At 37.8% G+C, this 19,296-nt stretch overlaps 2 protein-coding genes across 2 annotated transcripts; both read right to left on the reverse strand.

Moving 5' to 3' along the window:
- Positions 1-52: 52 nt before the first annotated feature.
- LOC109152772 (receptor-like protein kinase HAIKU2) lies at positions 53-16,761 on the reverse strand. The gene is made up of 3 exons (XM_019300418.1): positions 14,176-16,761; positions 13,472-13,820; positions 53-131 (listed from the first exon to the last, which is right to left on the reverse strand). The coding sequence occupies exons 1-3, from the start codon at positions 16,736-16,738 to the stop codon at positions 53-55; spliced, it is 2,991 nt and encodes a 996-aa protein (XP_019155963.1). The 5' UTR covers positions 16,739-16,761.
- On the reverse strand, positions 2,780-6,379 carry LOC109153170 (receptor-like protein kinase HSL1). Its single transcript, XM_019300985.1, has 2 exons — positions 3,725-6,379; positions 2,780-3,288 (listed from the first exon to the last, which is right to left on the reverse strand). Exons 1-2 carry the CDS (start codon positions 6,324-6,326, stop codon positions 2,894-2,896), a joined length of 2,997 nt encoding a protein of 998 aa, XP_019156530.1. The 5' UTR covers positions 6,327-6,379; the 3' UTR covers positions 2,780-2,893.
- Positions 16,762-19,296: the final 2,535 nt, after the last annotated feature.

Here is a 19,296-nt window from a genome sequence, read left to right on the forward strand (position 1 = left end):
AAATAGTTAAAAACATAACATTTTACGCACGCATGTTGAGCTGAACACGCTCTCAAAGCACTGGCATTTTCTCCACGCGGGGCTCCACATGTTCAATCCAAAAACCACACCTCCAGCAAGGATCTCTCATACTCTCTCTCCTCCTCCTCTCACTTCCACATAGGATTCAATGCTTCAAAAGCTTCCCCAAAAATCATTCCAAAAACACTGATGGAGATGCTCTTATGGGACGTTTCTGTATATATAATAGCCTGAAAATCATTCAGGGGAGATAAACCATACTAAGAAACCTTGTGCGAAATCACACAAGAAAAATAAATTGCACTTGGACGAATTTATGCGATGAGCTTAACTAAAAGAGTATTGGTAAGAATCAGACTCATGATCTCTAATACAAGAATTATTATGCAGCTCCACCCCATTCAGGGTTGAAAATTTTGTATTTTGGACATGTTACTAGCTAGAGTATTGGGTCACTCCTAATAACGAATTGTACGTATTATATTGGTGTGGTGATGCTCAGTTTCTGTAACTTGTTCTTTCCTTCGTATCAAAATCTTTTTTTGAGTTAGAAAAAGAAGAAAACAAAGTGACACCTAAAAATAACATCCTTTATTTATATTACAACATCCTCATTAGTTGGGAATTTAATTAATTTTCGTCCAAAATGTTGTACCCCAACCTGACAGAGCAGGCTGAACATGAACCACAGAAGCTAGACCCCCATCACTTTAAGAGGTTGTTCCCACACTGTCACTGGTGAGACTCGATCTCTGGTCATTCTTTCGAACTTTCACATCTAGGACCAGTTGAGCTGCCCATTAATTTTTGCAAAGATGAATAGGAGAGAACATGGGAGAGAGAAGTACGCGCTCAACAGGAGCATGAAGTGTACGCAGCTGGGCGCTTTTAGTGCGCTTCACGCCTAGAGTGCAACAACCTTTTTCATTTTGGTAGAAATCACTGTAGAGGTAAAAACCAGATCTCCCTGTCAAAACTTCAAATCTTCTCTCTCTTCATTTTCTCCTACATGTGCATTAAAACCTGCAAAAACCACCTAAAATCCACTATTGTGGATGTTCTTACTACACAACTCTAGGCCATTTAATTGGTTAAATTAGGAATCAAAGATTTTTAATATTCTCAACCTTTAATTTAGTGTGTTACGTTTCAAACAGAATCTTTTTTTTCTTATATACACACACTCCCTCTGTGATTAGGGTAATGAAATGTAGGTAAACAAAGAACAATACTTTTTCAAGATTGGAAGAAGAATCCTACGTCTGTTTCAGTGCCCTTTAGGTAAAAGAAAGAATAACAGACTTGCTAGTGGAGGTCATATATGGCCTGTACACCATTTATGGTGAAACAAAGGATTTTTTTTTTCCATTTTGATCTCTCCATTTTTAGTACCCATACTCTTTCATCATTATTTATCGACAATTAGTCCCTCAACTTTAAAATTCTTGTCACTTTTATAGAGTGTTTGGTCGACTGTAGTTGCAATTCAATGTTTTTCTTTGGCAACATAAATTATATTGTTTGGTTATAAGGAATTGCAATTCTCTCATTTTGTGAAATTGCAAACATGAACCACAGAGGCTGGGCCGGTGCTCACCACGCACAAGGAACTCCCCTCATCTTGAGAGGTTGCTCCCACACTGCCGCTGGTGAAACTCGATCCCTGATAATTTTTCTAAAGTTTCACTACTATGACCAGTTGAGCTGCCCATGCGGGTACTGAATTATTATCATTGTTATTATTATTACACAAGGACATGTTAGTCTTTATATCACTTCTTTCTTTCTCATTCCCAAAAATTCTATTTCTCTCCGCCAAACAATGTAATTTGAATTCCTATTTTATTCTCATCTCATTCTTTTCCCACTGAATTACAATTCATTTTTCTTCTAATTTCTTCCTCCCAACCAAACGCCCTGTTAGTTATTTTGCATGAATTTTCAGGGTAAACTATATACCGGTTTCAAATGATGTTTTGTCAAAAAAACTCGTAAAGACTAAAAGTGATGAAAACAATTCAAAATGATAGACTAATAGTAAAAAATGATAGTCCAAGAATTATATATATGTATAGAGGTAAGATCAAATGTGAACCGTTACTCCCATGGGAACAACAAACTACACAATCTAACATTACAAAATTTATAATCGTTACAAAAATGCATATTTCCAGGGTGTACGTATAATCACTTATCCGTGAATGCACATAATAGGTAATTCGCACGTTTGCACGGGAGAACTTTTACCCATCATTATATTGGTGGGTAGTCTGGCCTGGGATATGCATTCATGACTGTGTTCCATTGCTAAACTGGGGACATTCAAAGATGCTCTTCAAATCTTCAATCAATCTTTCTCCATTTTCTTCAATTCTCTCTTTCTATGGTGAAGATGAGGTGAAGAAAAAGGTCCCTCCATCATCAAATAATTCAATTCTCCCATTTAGAATCAGGAATCCACCCATCCCCTCCATATACAACAAAACAGCATCTTCCATTCCACCTTCACTAGCATATATCTCTTCCTTTATTATTATTATTATTATTATTATTATTATTTTAATTGTCCCTCTTGCATAAAGAAAAAGAGCAAGAAAACAGGTTCTTAAAGCTACTAGCTGGAGAATTGTTTATGCTTGTGGGTGGGTCAGTCAATGATATTTAGTATTATATGCTTTGTGATAAATTAAAGCAGTTTATATTCATAAATTTTAATATCATATATATATATATCATGTATTTGCAATAGGCCAGCAAATGAAAATAAAGCAAAGCTTATATACACTATTAGTACTATATATGACCACTAAGTTACTTTTCTGGAAATTAAAGAAACAAAAGAGGCTATTATGCTATAGTCTTCATTATTAGATCAATTTGGCTTCATCATCATCACATTATCCTTTTCTTTGGTCTTATTCGAGGCCCCGGAGAGCTTGCAGCAGTCGAATCTGCAGGGATCGGCCTCGATGAGCTGCTGCACGACCTCGTTCATTGTTGGGCGAAGCGCGGGCGTTCTGCAGGTGCAACGGATGGCGATCCGGAGCACCTTCATCATGTCTTCCTTGAACCATCCCGACACGCGTTTGTCCAGGGCCTCGTACGCCTCTTCCTTCGTCTCCACCTTGGTCGAAACCCAATACACAATGTTCTTGTTCTCCCCGAACTCGGCCTCCACCGGCTTCTTCCCCGTTATCACCTCCAGCAACACTACACCGAAGCTGTACACATCGCACTTGGTCGTCGCCTTTGAAGAATACGCATATTCTAATGTTAAAAACACAAACATTAGTTAGGATTATTGTCGAATTGGACTAACAAAATAACCATAAACGAGAACTGAACTAAAAGTCTAAGCTAATAGTTAGACTGCAGGTTTAGAAACAAACACTAGTTAGGATTATTGTCAAATTGGACTAACAAAATAACCATAAACGAGAACTGAACTAAAAGTCTAAGCTAATAGTTAGACTGCAGGTTTAGAAACAAACACTAGTTAGGATTATTGTCAAATTGGACTAACAAAATAACCATAAACGAGAGCTGAACTAAAAGTCTAAGCTGATAGTTAGACTGCAGGTTTAGATCGAAAACAAACATTAGTTAGGATTATTGTCAAATTGGACTAACAAAATAATCATAAACGAGAACTGAACTGAGCTAAAAGTCTAAGCTGACAGTTAGACTGACAGGTTTAGATTACCTGGAGCCAAGTAACCATATGTTCCTGCAATGACTGTGGTGGTGGAATCTTTCCCTCCTCCTCTTGCCTGCAAAACTTTGGCTATGCCAAAATCCGCAACCTTGGGATGGTAATCGACGTCGAGAAGGATGTTGGTGGACTTGATATCTCGATGAATAATCGGTCGCAGAAGATCGTGGTGGAGGTATGCTAGTCCCTGAGCGATCCCGAGACAAACCTGATACCGAGTAGGCCAATCCAAAACCATCTTCCCTTTGTGAAGAGCATCCCAGAGGTTCCCATTCGGCATGTACTCATAAACCAGCAAATTGCAGTCCAAACTGGAGAAGTAGCAATACAGCTTCACAATGTTCTTGTGTCTTATGCTGCCCAGAGTCTCAACCTCAGTTTTCAGCTCCTTATCTATCACTATCTCATCGTTATCCGACACGGGATCTTTCCCTTTTCGACTCCACAGCTTCTTCACAGCTATGGCTTCCCCGTTCCCCAGCTCGACTTTGTAAACCGTCCCGGATCCTCCATACCCCACTATGTTCTTCTCCACCAGGCCTTCGAAAATCTCTCGTTGTTCGAAGCTTAGCCTGTGGAAGCTCTTGAGATCATAGGAGAAAACTGAGGATGACAAGCTATCCTCATGGACTGTGATCTCCCTTTGTTGACTGCACCATCTTTTCAGGAATAAGACTATTCCAACTACCACAATCCCCACTGAAATCCCCACAACCCAAATCAGGTTCACCTTCTTATTCCCATCACAGGATTCAGAACAAAGTGGGAAGCTCGAATCTGATGAGTTTAAGTATCCAGGAACACAAAGTCCAGGGTTCCCCGAAAAGCTCTCGAGCACACCCCCCATTATGAAGGAGATTGGTATAACACCAGACAACATATTATTCGAGAAATTCATCGAATTTGGCAGGAGCTCACCAAGGCTTTCTGGGATACTCCCAGTTAAAAGATTGCTAGACAGATCAAGATAATTCAGGGATTTTAACGAAGACAACGAGCCTGGAATGGAGGCCGTGAACTCGTTACCTTGTAGAAGCAATACATTTAGCCTCTTCAGGTTCCCAATCTCGGATGGAATCGGGCCTGACAAGAAATTGCTGCTAAGATCAACCTTAACAAGATTGATAGCCTCAGTGATTTCAGATGGCAGAATCCCTGAAATGCTGTTGCCTTGAATAAAAAGCTCTGATAGGTTCTTAGCACTCCCAATCGTCCTCGGGATCGAGCCATTCAAGCGATTGTAGCTAACATCGATGATCGAGGCATGTGGGAGACCGAATATCCCTTCTGGGATCTTTCCCTCCAAGAGATTGTTACTAACTCTGAACCTGACAAGAGTCTGGCATCTCCCATAGCTCTCTGGGAGTTCTCCTGAGAATTTGTTCTGCAGCAAAAGAATGTAAATCAACTTACCTCCCAAGCACAGCTTTGGGGGCAACTTCCCAGAGAACTGATTCTCTGACAGGTCCAAGGCTTCCAGGGCAGACGATTCCCCGAAGCTTTGTGGCACTTCTCCAGAGAGGTAATTGGTGTAAAGAGACAGGATTCTCAGGGTGGTCGAGTTTGCAAGAGCAGCCGGGAATCCCCCCGAGAGGGTGTTGTTGTAGACCTGCAAGACTTCGAGATTGGGGAGAAGGCAAACCGAGTCCGGGATTTTGCCTGTTAGTCTATTCACAGACACATCAAAGTCCCTGAGTTGAGTCAAGTTCCCGAGCTCCTCGGGGATTTCTCCCTCGAGCTGGTTGTAGTAGAGCTCGAGAAGTTCCAGGTTCTTCAGCCTCCCCAGCTCCCCTGGAATCCTGCCCACCAGGGAATTCCCACTAAGTTCCAGGTCCACAAGGGAGGTCATGTTCCCAATTTCTCCAGGGATCCTCCCTCTCAGCATGCAGGTTGTTAAGATCAAAGATTTCAGCTTTTTCAGCCCGGATATCGCCCCCGGGAGCTCCCATGGATTAAACCCCCCGTTCTCATTGAAAACCAGCACCTCCAGGTTGGTTAAATTGGTAAAAGACATGGGGAATTCACCTGTGAAGAGATTATAGGAAAGATCAAGAGCCCTCAAAGCTTGCAGAGGGGACAAATCTGGCAATGATCCTGTGAGATTTGTAGCAGTCATGTTAAGCTCTTCCAAGAAAGAGCAGCTGGTGAGGCTTCCAGGGAACCCGCCATGGAACTTATTGTGCCCGACTCGAAGAACTCTCAGTTTCGGGAGATAAGAACACACATCTCCAGGAAATTCCCCTGAAATCGACCACCCCGACACATCAATCTTGACAACATAGTCTTTATCGTCACAAACAACCCCTCTGTACTCACACACAGCCTCTCCATCCCATCTCCCCATCAAGCTCCCAGTGAAAGACTTCTTCATGGCAGTGAAAAACTCAGACTGGTCATCCAATCTTGCCTGATAAGACCCGGATACCGAGTACAATAGCAGTAACAGGAGGATAGCAATTCTGTGAAGAGCCATTTTTTTGTTTGTCTTTTTTTGGTCTCTGGATGATGAAAATGGAGGAAAGAAGTTATGGTGGTTAAGTTGTTGGAGAGAAAGGAAGAGAAGAAATATATAAATGGGAAAGAGTGATGGCATTATTGGGTGCAATCGTGTGTATGATATAAGGAGAAAAAGAAGGTTCTTGCAATGGTGTATTGAGAGTGAGAGATGAGAAGTGCGTATCTTTGCATAAAGAAGCTAGCTTTATGTTTATACCCCCACCACTGCACCGTAGAGAATAACATCAATACAGCTCCTTTATATATATATATATACTGATCACATTCTAAATAATTTGTATGTCTCATATATACTAGAGGATGATACGTGTCGGACTCTAATCTTATGCTCGGTTTCATTTAACACCTATTTGGGTTACGTTTGGGGGTCGGGTTGCTCGGCAGTGGCCCACGGTACAGTACAAGGGTAATTTTGTACATGTACATGTACATGTTTAGAGTTGCATATAAATAGTTATATGTTGCGTGTAACCCTGAATGATCAACCAACACAATTAATAAAAGAATGGGTCTTCTGAGACCGTTGTCTCACGTGTCCTTATAATATGTGAGACGTGGTGAATCATGATGGAAATGTAATATTTTTACTGGAAACCTTATCAATTATCATGATGGAAGGAGGGAATTAAAGGGGAAAGAATTGTAATTCGGTGGAAAAAAAATAAGGTGAGAATTCAAATTCTATTGTTTGGTAGGGAAGAATGGAATGACGGAGGATTAAAAAGGAAGAGGTGAATAAAGGCTAATGTCCTTATATAATAAAAAAAAAATTAAAAATAATAATAAGGGTAAAATTGTAATTTATTGTGAAATTCCAATTCCCCTGCCTGTGGATTTGCAATTCCTGAGAGCTAGAGACCTTAGGAATTGATAAGGAATTGCAATTACCTCCAATCAAATAATGAAATTTTTATTCTATGGAGTTTGGTAGGAATGGATCGAAATTGCAATTCCATCCTACCAAACATCCCGTTAGGGTCCGGGGCAACACCCCATTGTACAGTACGTGGATAATTTTGTACATGTACATGTTTAGCCATTTAGTGTTATTACCTATCACAATTAACAAAATAACAGTTCTGCCCCACGTAAATCTTGTCTTTTTTACTTTCGGTCATTGTTATCGATTCTTGTTAAACAAAGCCTCTTGATAAGAATGATTAGAACTTTTAAGAGGCCTCAAGTGCTACAAGATCACTTGATCAATCCTCCATTCGCAGCATGGTGGTGCTTGTATTGTGTGTAGGCCTCCCTGTCTAAGCACACCATATATATAAATATAGCTCAAGTAATTTTATAAGTAATGTTAGTTAGTGGTGAAATTATTGGGTGCAGGGACCCTCACAGGGCTTTTGTCTTTCCTTCTTCCATTCATCTTGTGACATGCACTGCTCCTTTTAAAATCTACTTTAATGGTGGATGATAATTGAACATCAGATCAGAACAAACATGTGGCACTATTGTACTGCAAGTAGTTAGTACTTTAATATGGGCATTTAGTAGTGATGTGTAGTCTCAACTCAGAGAGCATCAAGTTTCAGCAGGTTGACCTTTTAGGACCATTGATTATTAACAACTAACCAGCATGGAATGGAAATATGTCTTGTTTGCTTTTGTAATATTCAGGGAATGAAGCTTAAGGAAATGGATAAATCTTGAATTACTTTTCAGCTTTTACATTATTACAATTTTATTGAATGAGGAAACTCGTAGTAAAGAATTGCACTCCAATCTCGAGAGTCTTCACTGTTTCTATCTTGGAGACAAGATAAATGAGGTAAATCGCAAACTTATTTGTATTAGTCAAACAGTTGAACTATATTCTGAGGGAAGGGCCATTTATCGATCTTGATCATATATATATATAATTGCTCTTACAGTTAAATTTTTACCCGATATCTTATGGGTCATTATTTATCTTAAAGAATTGCACCACAATCTTGAGGGTCTCCACTGTTCCTATTGGAGACAAAACAAATGAGGTAAATCATTAGCTTATGTGTATTAGTCAACCGGTTGAACTATGTTCCAGGAGCAGAAGCCATTTATGGTCAAATTATTACATCATATTCTAGAGACCATTATTTATCTTAAAGAATTACACCCCAATCTCGAGGGTCTCAACTGCCTCTATCCCGAAGACAATAAATAAAGTCCGTTCCAAACTTATTTGTATTAGTCAACCAGGCCAATTGAACTTTGTTTCGAGAGCATGACTATTTATATTGATCATATATATATATACATAGTCCTTCTTGATCTTCCCAAGAAATCACCACAAGTGAATCAAGAATTATTGGAGATCATTAGATCACTCACTCAGGTATGGGATGTTGCATATACAAGTTTTGATTGTATCATGCTGTCACTTCCTCATGCCATGGCTAGCTGCATCTATCATTCATAACCTTAAAAGCTGCAAAATCTAATCTTTGGAGGAAAGAACAACAAATTAAAGAAACCCATCAAAAACATTAAACACAATAATGAAAATTTAATTTCAAGAATGAGTAATCTGTTGACTCCATAAATTGGAATATCTACTGGATAAGAAACTCCATTGTTGACAGTGGCAGGCCATAGATGCCCACTCTTCTCAAATGTGCCACTTCAGAATCTCTTCAATTGCTACTTTTCCATTTTATTCTCTCTATTTCTTTTTCTTTTTTATTTTTCCTTTCCATGAAGTTAACAGGTCCTGGGAAGAGAATTAAAGTTGTCAATGAGAAGATATATAAAAGATGCAAAGATTTTTTAGAAATTTTTTTATTGGGAAAATTGTAATTTATACCCCTCACAAATATGTCAATTATCAATGTCACCCATGAATTATTAGTAGTGTAAATGTTGCTCCTCAATTTTAAAAACATGACATATATTGTCCCTCCCATGAATTATTACAGGGCGTTTGGTTGGAGGGATTTTAAATTCCCTTCCCACTTAATTCCCACCTAATTCCAAAGGCCATTAAATTCCGTAGTTTGGTTGGAGGGAATTGCAATTCCATGGAATTGCAATTTCCCCATTTTCATGGAATTAAAATCCCATGTCCCCCCTGGTATTTTAATTCCTGGGAAAAAAAGATAGTGATGAGTCAAAATTACCCCTACCTTTTTTAACCTAAAATTAATGTCTAACAACAATAATGGACATTTTTGACTTTATACTACTTATTCCCTTTCAATTCCCATGTATACCAAACATTGGAATTGAAATTCCCAGTAATTCTATTCCTGTCAACCAAACACTGGAATTTAAATTCCACTTTATTCCCAGTAATTTAACTCCCATGGAATTACAATTTTTTCCCCACATAATTCTCCCCCTCCACCCAAACGCCCTGTTAGTGGTGTAAATATGATTACTCGTCGTTTTCCTGTTCGAAGACCACGTCTTTTTTTTTCTCCATTTTTCTTTCTTCGTTTGTTCTCCTCCCGCCGACAACAATGTTTCTCCTTCTTCCTATTAGGGGAGGGACAATATATGTCACATTTTGAAAATTGAGAAGCAACATTTACACCAATAATAATTAAGGGATGATATTAATAATTGATATATTTGTGAATGACATAAATTACAATTTTTCCTTTTTTATAATAGGGAAAATTGTAATTTATGCCTCTCACAAATATGCCAATTATCAATGTTACCCATGAATTATTAGTGGTGTAAATGTTGCCCCTCAATTTTCAAAACGTGACATATATTGCCCCTCCCCTGAATTATTAGTAATGTAAATGTGGTTACACGTCATCTTTCTTGTTCGAAGACCACGTTTTTTTACTCAATTTTTCTTTCTTCGATTGTTTTCCTTCCCACGACAACAATTTTTCTCCTTCTTCATATTAGGGGAGGGGCAATATATGTCACGTCTTGAAAATTGATGGACAATATTTACATCACTGATAATTTAGGGGTGACATTGATAATTGACATATTTGTGAGGGGTATAAATTATAATTTTCCCTTTATAATATGTTGGTTAGGTCGCGGCCAGGAGCATGTTATTCTCTTTGATTTTCTTAATGTATTATGTGAATAAAGAGATTTTTTAAATAACTTTTTATGCTTTAGCAAGTCAATTTGTAATCATGTTTTGGAATAAATTACTCTGATTATTCTATGATTTATTCCATAATGGAGAAAGCATTCTTCCTCGTTCAAATATTTTAAATGTTTTTTTGGCATCTTGGAATTAACCCACTAAATCCATCCAAAGAAAATGCCTTATATGGAGACATATATAGTAGTATAATAATAAAAGAATATTTTCAAATGTTTTTACCCTCAAAGATCTTTTTTTAAAATGTAAAAAGTAAGTTCATGTTTATCATATAAACTGGTTGGAAAAAGAAAAGGCAAAAAATCAATTTTATTTAAGATCGTCCCGTGCAAAGCGAATAATACTTTTTAGTGAATATATAAATTTTTTTGAGTCGATATGTTTTTATTGGGTCGATTCCATGTGAAATAATCTTAAATACACAAATTTTTATAATAAAAAGTAACATGTAACAAAAATACTTTTTTTTTTTTTTTACAAAGATGTAATAATGTAAAGAGTATTGGAGAAGATCTAATCCAGTTAAACCTCATTGCAAATCGCAAATACATTTTTTTTTTTACAAAGATGTAATTGTTAGGTCCATGGAAGTCATTAAAATTGCAAATTATCACAATATTTTATAGGAAAACGACGCTTTTGACCCCTCAATTGTTTTACTTTTGGAAATTTAGTCCCTGTCAATTGATTTGAGTAAACTTAACCCTTTAATTGTTCATAATGTAGCACATTTGGTCCCTCATGTTATATAATTAGAATTATTTTTAATAACGGAGAAGAGAAAATGATTTTAATTGAAAAGAGTAAATTATGTCATTTTTTAAAAATAATAAGGATAAAGATGGAAAAAAATTTAGGAAACTAGGAGCTTATTACCGTTCCAAAACAAACTCTCATTTTAAACTAGGAGTTTATTTTAAGAATATTACCAAATAGAGCTTACAACTTATTAGTAACTTAAAGAGATCTATAAGCTCCTAAATAAGCTCTGCCAAACAGAGCATCAGTGAATTATAAGCTATCAACAAATTTGGGCCAATTGACTTTATGACCTCACAAATTTGTAGGCCCATTTCAATCAGCCTTTAAAAGAAAAAAAAAAAAAAAATCTCCACCTGTTAAAATTTGTACCTCTTCAATAATATTTCTTTTTAATTTTTTATTTTAAGCCCAAAGGCGAAAGGCCCAATTGATATATTATCAGTTGTTATATCATGGATCAGGGTTCACCTTGTACTCTGATCCTAAATTGTATATTCTTAGTATTGAAATTATAAATTTTTAGAATATAAATTGTGTTTTAAAATTTTTGAAATTTGTAAATACAATACAGAGTCATCATAAATTGTGTATTTTTAAACGGTAAATTGTAAACATTTAATATGTAATTTGTTTATCTTTGGATTCAGGTCTATTTGTCTTATATCATGGATTAAGGTTTATATTGCATTGTAAATCTTGATCAAAAAATTATGTGTCTGTCGTCAACACATCTACATGTAGTTATACCTATAAACAAATTGAAAACACAAGATAATTACAAACACATAATATGATGACTACATACACATAAATTGTTAATTAATGATTAGTAATAACTTATGTTACAAGATGCGCCAAATAGTTTATAATTCAGTACAAATAACATTTATCCATCTCTAAACTATTTAAAGTGGATATCGCCTTTCAACTACCCTTAAATATTTTATTGTGCTTCAGATTTGTATCACAAGATCAAAAGATAAGTACGCAGAAAATTTCCCATGCATTATCACTTTTATATATATATATATATATATATATATATATATATATATATATATATATATGAGTTCCACCTAACAAAACTAGTGAGTTAATCAAATGATTCAAATTAATCTTCCTAAATAATTCAGATTGCTGCGTTGTCCAAAGTGTATATAATAAGATGCTAATGAAGTTGATGGATAATATGTTTATAATAAAAAGCCAAGTTGTGAGCTTGCAATCCTTCCTCACGGACTTTGTGTTGATGCACCAAGAAAGAATATAAGTTGGGTCGAGAGATTTTCTTGAGTATTTTTAAGTAATAGATTTAGTCAATTCATGTACTTAGTAAGTACATAAATGGTCAACATAAAGTTTTGAATGAGTTAAATAATTTGTAGTCGAGTAGCAAATATTATCAACAATTATCAATAGCTAAATAAGCATAATCACAATACTATTAGAGGAAATTAGGTTTAGGTATAATGTGAAAAATCGCTGTTCATATTAGAGATTCTCTGGAATATGAGGTGTCATCATCAAGTTAAAGGTTCTTAGGTGATGCCTTGCTTGTTTTGTTGCGGCGACAGCTCCACAAACAGTGTATTTAACAATGTTGCAAAAAACGTTAGGCGCCAAGTGGGCGGCTAGCGCCTAAGCGCCGATTTTTTATTTATTTTTTATTTATTTTTTAATTAAAAATTAAAAATTTTCAAAATTTAGTAATAAAACATAAGGTTTCCATAGTTATTTCTTAGAAACTATATACGAAAGTGGTTGTAAAATTGTTCAAAAGATTGTTTAAAACATCTAAATACATAAAAAAAAAATTAAAATTAAGAGCAAAAGAAGCATTTTTTTGAGAAATTAGTGGACCAAACCGCCTTCGGCAGTTTGCGGTGCGGTGGATAGATCTCGAAAAAATACGCGATTTGAAAAAAAAAATTGTCCAAACCGGACAACCACCGAGTCAAAAGTTATACCTTCCGAAACTTTTCCCACATTTTCAACAAAAAAAAAAAAAAAAAATCGTCGAACCGGCCGGCCGCGGAGGAGGCCGCCGAGGCCATTCCTCGCGGCGGCCTCCCACCGCCTAGCGCCTATGCGTGATTTTTGCAACACTGATATTTAATGAGATTAATGATGTTTGACACGCATATTTAACAGACTTGGGCTTCTAGATTTTGAGCCACTTCTTGACCCAAATTTGTCAGTTGATTAGGTTGAAACATTTAGAGTAGATTGTTACCCAATATTCTATCACCAAGTTTGATTGATATATATTTACTTTTGTACACAACTTTCTTGGATGACCATTTTTACATCTCCTTGTGACTATACTCCTATGGAACAAAATGTAGAGAAAAAGTAATATGGCTAATATGTGATCTATCTATGCATGAGTGCAGGACTCACATTCTTTGCTGACTATAATCCCCAGCAACTTGCAAGGCTCTGCATCTTCTAGCATTTTAACCACATTCCTCATGCTTGGCCTTAGGCTAGGAAGCCTAGAAGTACACATAATGGCAATCTTTAGGACCTTCACTGCATCTTCTATGTGAGGTGCTTGGATACTTGAATCAATTATGCTTAGCACACTCTCTTTCTTCTTCAGCTTGTTGCCCACCCATCCCACAATGTCATTGTTTTCTCCATACTCTTGTTCTATTGGACTTTTCCCCGACACGAGCTCCATCAGTACCACTCCGAAGCTGTACACGTCGCTCTTCTCGTTCACTTTGTGCGTGTATCCGTATTCTGCATTGTTCATGCAACAAAAGTCATGTTTATCAGCTCATATAGGTTATTTGCAACCAAGTTGGTCAGATAACCACAAGATTACAAGTTCGACTCCCATTGGGAGTTGCTTATAGGTTTGAGCCCGTTATTAGCTAGAGATAACCTAGACTAGTTTATATTCTTATTCTTATGATCTTTTGTCACTTAGAGTCAAAAGACGGGCTTTACCCCACTTTTTCCCGGGTCACATAGAGATAACCTAGACTAGTTTACATTTTTATTCTTATGATCTTTTGTCACCTAGAGTCAGAAGACAGGCTTTACCCCACTCTTTCCCGGGTCATCTAGAGATAACCTAGACTAGTGTCCATACCTGGGGCAATGTATCCATGAGTCCCGGCAATGAGATGACTTGAATCTTTGTCCAAATCTGGCCGTATAATCTTAGCAAGACCAAAATCTGCAATTCTGGGCTTGAAATGCTGGTCCAAAAGAATATTACTCGACTTCACGTCCCGGTGAATCACCGGCCGGTCACAGCAGTGGTGCAAATACTCCAATCCCCTGGCGCCGCCGACCGCAACCTCGTACCTCGTCGGCCACCCGAACTCCGCCTTCCGGCACCCGTGCAACCGCTCCCATAAACTCCCGTTCGGCAAATACTCGTAAACCAACAGGCTCGAATCCTCGCTGGTTATGCTGCAATACAGCTTCACAACGTTAACATGTCGGATTGAGCTCAGAGTTTGGACTTCCGCCTCGAATTCCTTCGATTTCGTCCCACGTTGTTTCCCCAGCATGGATGTCGTGGACCCCACCAGCTTTCTGTCGGCGGCGCCGGAGTTCCAGATATGTTTCACCGCCAATTCTTTGCCGGTGGTTCTGACGACCACTCTGTACACGCTGCCGGAGCCGCCTTTTCCGATCAGATTCTCTTGCTTGATCCCGTCGAGGATTTCTTCTTCCGTGAAGCTCAGTAAGTGGAAAGATTTCATTTTCCAAGAATCTTCCTTTAAAGACCGCTCGCGATATTCGTTCTGAGAACTCTTCTTCTTTAAGTACAAGAAATAGGCTATTGAAATGAGGATTGCCATTGGGATAGCTAATAAAGAGAACAAAAGAGGGTGAAGATTATGAGGTTTGGAGAGTTCCCCGGAACACCGCCGGAAAAACTTGATGTTTTCACTGCAAAGACCGCTGTTTCCGGTGAAACTGCCGTTATACGCCTCGACGGAAAGAGATTCCGGTATGGGGCCGGTTAGTTGATTGTTGGAGAAATCGATGAGGTTGAGCTTTAAAGACGATAAGGTCTCTGGGATTTGACCGGAGAGTTTATTTCCCGACACGTTTAACGATGTTAATGTCGGGAGAGACCCGAGGGACGGCGGGATTTTTCCGGTGAGAGAATTCTGAGCTATGATTATGTCGCTGAGGGAGACGCAAGAGCCTAATGAATCTGGAATTGAACCGGAGAATTTGTTGTTTGATAAATGAAGGTAATCGAGCTTTTTAAGATCTCCAATAGTCGCCGGAATTTCACCTGAGAATTGATTGTTGCTCAGGTCGATTGAAACCAAGGCGGAAGCTCCAGAAATTTCCGGCGGCAAATCGCCGGAGAGTTTGTTATTACCCAGAAACAACTGCGCCAAGGCCTTTGCATTTCCGATACCGGAATTTAAAGAACCTTCAAACCCATTTTCTCTGATATCTATGATATCAAGATTAGGCAGACCCCAAATCCCGCTAGGAATTACGCCGGAAAGTGAATTCTTGCTCACCCGGAAACGCTGGAGAGTCGTGCAATTACCATAGCTTTCCGGGATTTCTCCGGTGAAGTTGTTCTGAAGAACCAAGAGCCTTCTCATCTTCCCCTGTTTGCACATCTCCGGCGGAATTGGCCCCGTGAAGAAATTCTCCGACACGTCGATCAAGTCAAACTCCGCCCACGACCCAAGCTTTAAAGGCAGTGGTCCGGTGAGTCGGTTACCGTATAGTGACAACCCAATCAGATTCTTGAACTCTCCCAACTCCGCCGGGACTTGGCCGGAAAATTGATTGTAAAAAAGCTGTAAACTAACTAGCTTATTCAAGTACCTGATTTCGGATATATCACCGGTGAGATTATTGAGTGAAGCATCCAAGAATTGGAGGTTAGAGAGGTTTCCGAACCCCACGGGGAACTTTCCGGTGAGATGGTTCCAGTAAAGCTCAAGTTGCCACAGTTTTTTAAGCATAGAAATTCCAGGAGGAATTTCGCCAGAAAGATTATTCATTGATAGCTCTAAGTTAGTAAGCTCCGTCAGATTCCCAATCCCCGCCGGGATTTCCCCTACGAGACTGCAATTGGATAAGTAGAGCCAATTCAAGCGTGTAAGCTTCACAATCCCCTCCGGCACCGGAGATTCGTCAAACGAATTATCGCCGAGACTAAGAACTTCTAGGTTAATCATATTGACAATAGAATCCCACGGGATTCTCCCGGAGAATCCACTGCGATTCATGTACAAATGCGAAATCCGATTGAGAGATGGAATCTCCGGGATTGATCCGGTGAAGAAATTATTCCCGAGGTCCAAGTATTTCAGCCCAACGCACTTATCCAACTCCCCCGCGACTTTTCCGGAAAGTTTGTTAAACCCGAGCGAGATTTTCTCCAACGACTCCAAAGAGCAAATCAAATCAAAAGGAACAGAGCCGGCGAGGCTCCGCCGAGAAAGCTCGATTTCCGCTACGGCGCCATTAGAGGCGCAGGTGATTCCGGCGAAGGTGCAGAGCGGGGTATCGGCGTTCCAGGTGTCGAACACGTCGGTGGCGGAGCTCTGGAAGGCGGACTTGATGGACAGGAGAGTCTGAAGCTCGTCGGAGGTGGCGACGGAGAAGAGAAAGAAGAAGAAGAGGGCGGTGAAGTTTGGCCGGAAAATGACGGCGGCCGCCATTGTGAGACAGTGGAAAGACGTGAGTGAGAGGAAGACGCAACAGAGTAGCTTTTAAACTTAAACGATTGCCGCCTTTCAGATGACTACTGTTTCCTTTATATTTTAGATAAATTAAATTATTTTTTGCTCCATAAATTTAAATTACATGCTAATTCTAAGTTTACTTCTATAATTATCTTAAGTTATAAATTTACCACTTAATTACTTATAATACTAGAGTCATTTTTGTCTTTAAGATAGACAAAAAAAAAAAAAAAAAAAAACACTTTTGGTCCTAATATATATGTGAAGAATGAAAATAATTATTTTTTACCATTAAAAGATAAATTTAAAATTAATGATAATTAAGTACAAATTTACACTTTTATATAATTTAAGGATAAAAAATGTAATATTTTTATAAAAGGTCAAATAGCCCCTTTACTACTCAAAAAAGTTCAATTAGTACCCCGAACTAAAAAAAAATATTCAATTTTTTTTAATTCTAATGCTCTGTATTAAAAAAAAAAAAAAAAAAAAAAAAAAGAATACTCTGTATCTAAATCCCTAAATCGCTAAGTGTCTCTTCAGCAGGAAAATCCCACACGGCAACGACAACGACAACGACAATCTTGATACGGCATCGACAACCTTTATACGACGCCAAGCTGTCGGCAATATTCATTTAACCTTCCTAGGATATTGTTCTGGTTATGGTGTAAACTTGTACACTATTGTTTCGTGGATAATGGATATATTTAAAAATTGAGTAATACTACACAATCATTTGATATATTTTCTTTCTCAAATCTTTTTATCATGACATAACATTATATGATTGGATAACTAAATTTATTGTTTAACTAGTTGTAGGTTAGTTAATTCATAAAATCACATTAGAATGGAAAATTTAAGAGAGAGAAAAAAAAACATTTTTTTTTAAATTATATAATTGATAATATATTTTTTATATATTAACATTTTGTCTAATATACTTATATACAATACCATTGCCAATGATACCATAAAAATCTTTTAAAAATACAATTTTGGACATACATAATTAGGGCTGTCAAAACGGGCCGGCCCGCCCCATTAGGCCCGCCCCATCGCGGGCTTTTCTTTTTGCGGATTTTTGCGGGCCAGCCCGCGAAGCCCGCGGGCTAGGAGATATACAACCCAAGCCCGCCCCATGCGGGCTTGCGGGCCCCGCGGGTTGGTGTTAAAATTTAAAAAAAAAATAAAAAATGTCTAATAAGCATCTTTTCTTCTTCTTCTTCTAGGATTTGTTCTTCTGTGACTGAAAGGACAACATATTGAGGCCCCTAATTTAGTCTTCAATCCCAACCTCCTCCCAGATTAACTTGGACACTATTTCATCGTACTGCGGAACATATTCCTGCATGCCAAAATGCATTTCATTAATTATAAATAAACTTTATAAGTTTAAGACAAAATAAAAACAAAAATAAAAGTTGCCTAGTGGATTAGAGATTTTTTTCTTTAGTCTTAAACAATTATATTATATTATATATAGAGAGAGACAGTAAACAGTAGTCAATTAGGATTAGGATTAGAAATTTAGGTTTTACCTCTTTTCTTTAGTCTTAAGCAGTTTCTTTACTGTTATATTATATTTTATAATTTATATATAATATAATATAATATATACAGATATTTTTTTTAAAGGGCTTGGCCCGCGGGTAGGCCCGCAACCCGCAAGGGCTATGGCCCTCCGCGGGCTAAGCCCGTTAGGCCCGCGTTTTCACGGGCCTATTTTTTGGTGGCCCTAACCCGCCCCACTGTGGGACAGGTGCGGGCCAGCCCGCGAATTTTGACCCACTTTGACAGCCCTATACATAATTATGGTGTCATGCCCGAGACCAAATATTGTGTCTTTTTTTTTTTTAGCCCTCGCCAAATATTATAAATGAAAATATCAATTAACTCATATGTTATTTTTCATTTGTAAATTTTCAGTCAAGATTTGAACAAAATGAATTAATTTCACTCAATTTAACTTCTCCATTAACCAGGACTATGTGGTCTAATGGTACCCGGGTTGAACTTCCATTTGGAAGGTTGTAAGTTCGAGCATTAATGGAGGCGTTATTAGCAACTTAATAATAATAATAATAATAATAATAATTCAATTCAATTTTAAAGTAATCAAACTACGATATAGGCATATAGCTATCAAAGACAGAGATCTTTTAGGTTGAGTACGAAATATAAAAACTGGGAGTTAGGATTAGAACATTTTGTTTGGCAGATAGAGACACATCAAGAATCGGATTTTCTCAGTGGAAATACTACATGTACTCTCATTCTATATTCTCACACTTAAAATATTGATGTAGACATTTTTATAGGGACTCACGTGAAGAAAATAACCTATCAGAGCTTGTCACATCAGAGAATAAATTTAAGTGAGTAAAATTTGAGAGTACATGTAGCAGAACTCTTTCTGAGAAGAAGACAACAATTGGAGGAAGCATATATAGGTGCCGTGACGAACCAAGAAACACCAAACTGGTCGTCTGTTCTGTTCTGTTCATCAATAGCCTTTTAATTTGGTC

Source organism: Ipomoea nil, unplaced genomic scaffold (assembly GCF_001879475.1).
Source record: "Ipomoea nil cultivar Tokyo-kokei standard unplaced genomic scaffold, Asagao_1.1 scaffold2480, whole genome shotgun sequence".
Taxonomy (NCBI): Eukaryota; Viridiplantae; Streptophyta; class Magnoliopsida; order Solanales; family Convolvulaceae; genus Ipomoea; species Ipomoea nil.

Bases quoted from the DNA above. Each gene is read 5' to 3' on its own strand.
- LOC109152772 (XM_019300418.1), bottom strand. From the start codon at position 16,738: ATGGCGGCCGCCGTCATTTTCCGGCCAAACTTCACCGCCCTCTTCTTC. The intron at 13,821-14,175 runs GTATGGACACTA...TGAACAATGCAG, and splicing joins TCATGGATACATTGCCCCAG to AATACGGATACACGCACAAA. The intron at 132-13,471 runs GTCCTGCACTCA...GAGGAGAGAGAG, and splicing joins ATAGTCAGCAAAGAATGTGA to TATGAGAGATCCTTGCTGGA.
- LOC109153170 (XM_019300985.1), bottom strand. From the start codon at position 6,326: ATGCCATCACTCTTTCCCATTTATATATTTCTTCTCTTCCTTTCTCTC. The intron at 3,289-3,724 runs GTAATCTAAACC...TTTTAACATTAG, and splicing joins ATATGGTTACTTGGCTCCAG to AATATGCGTATTCTTCAAAG.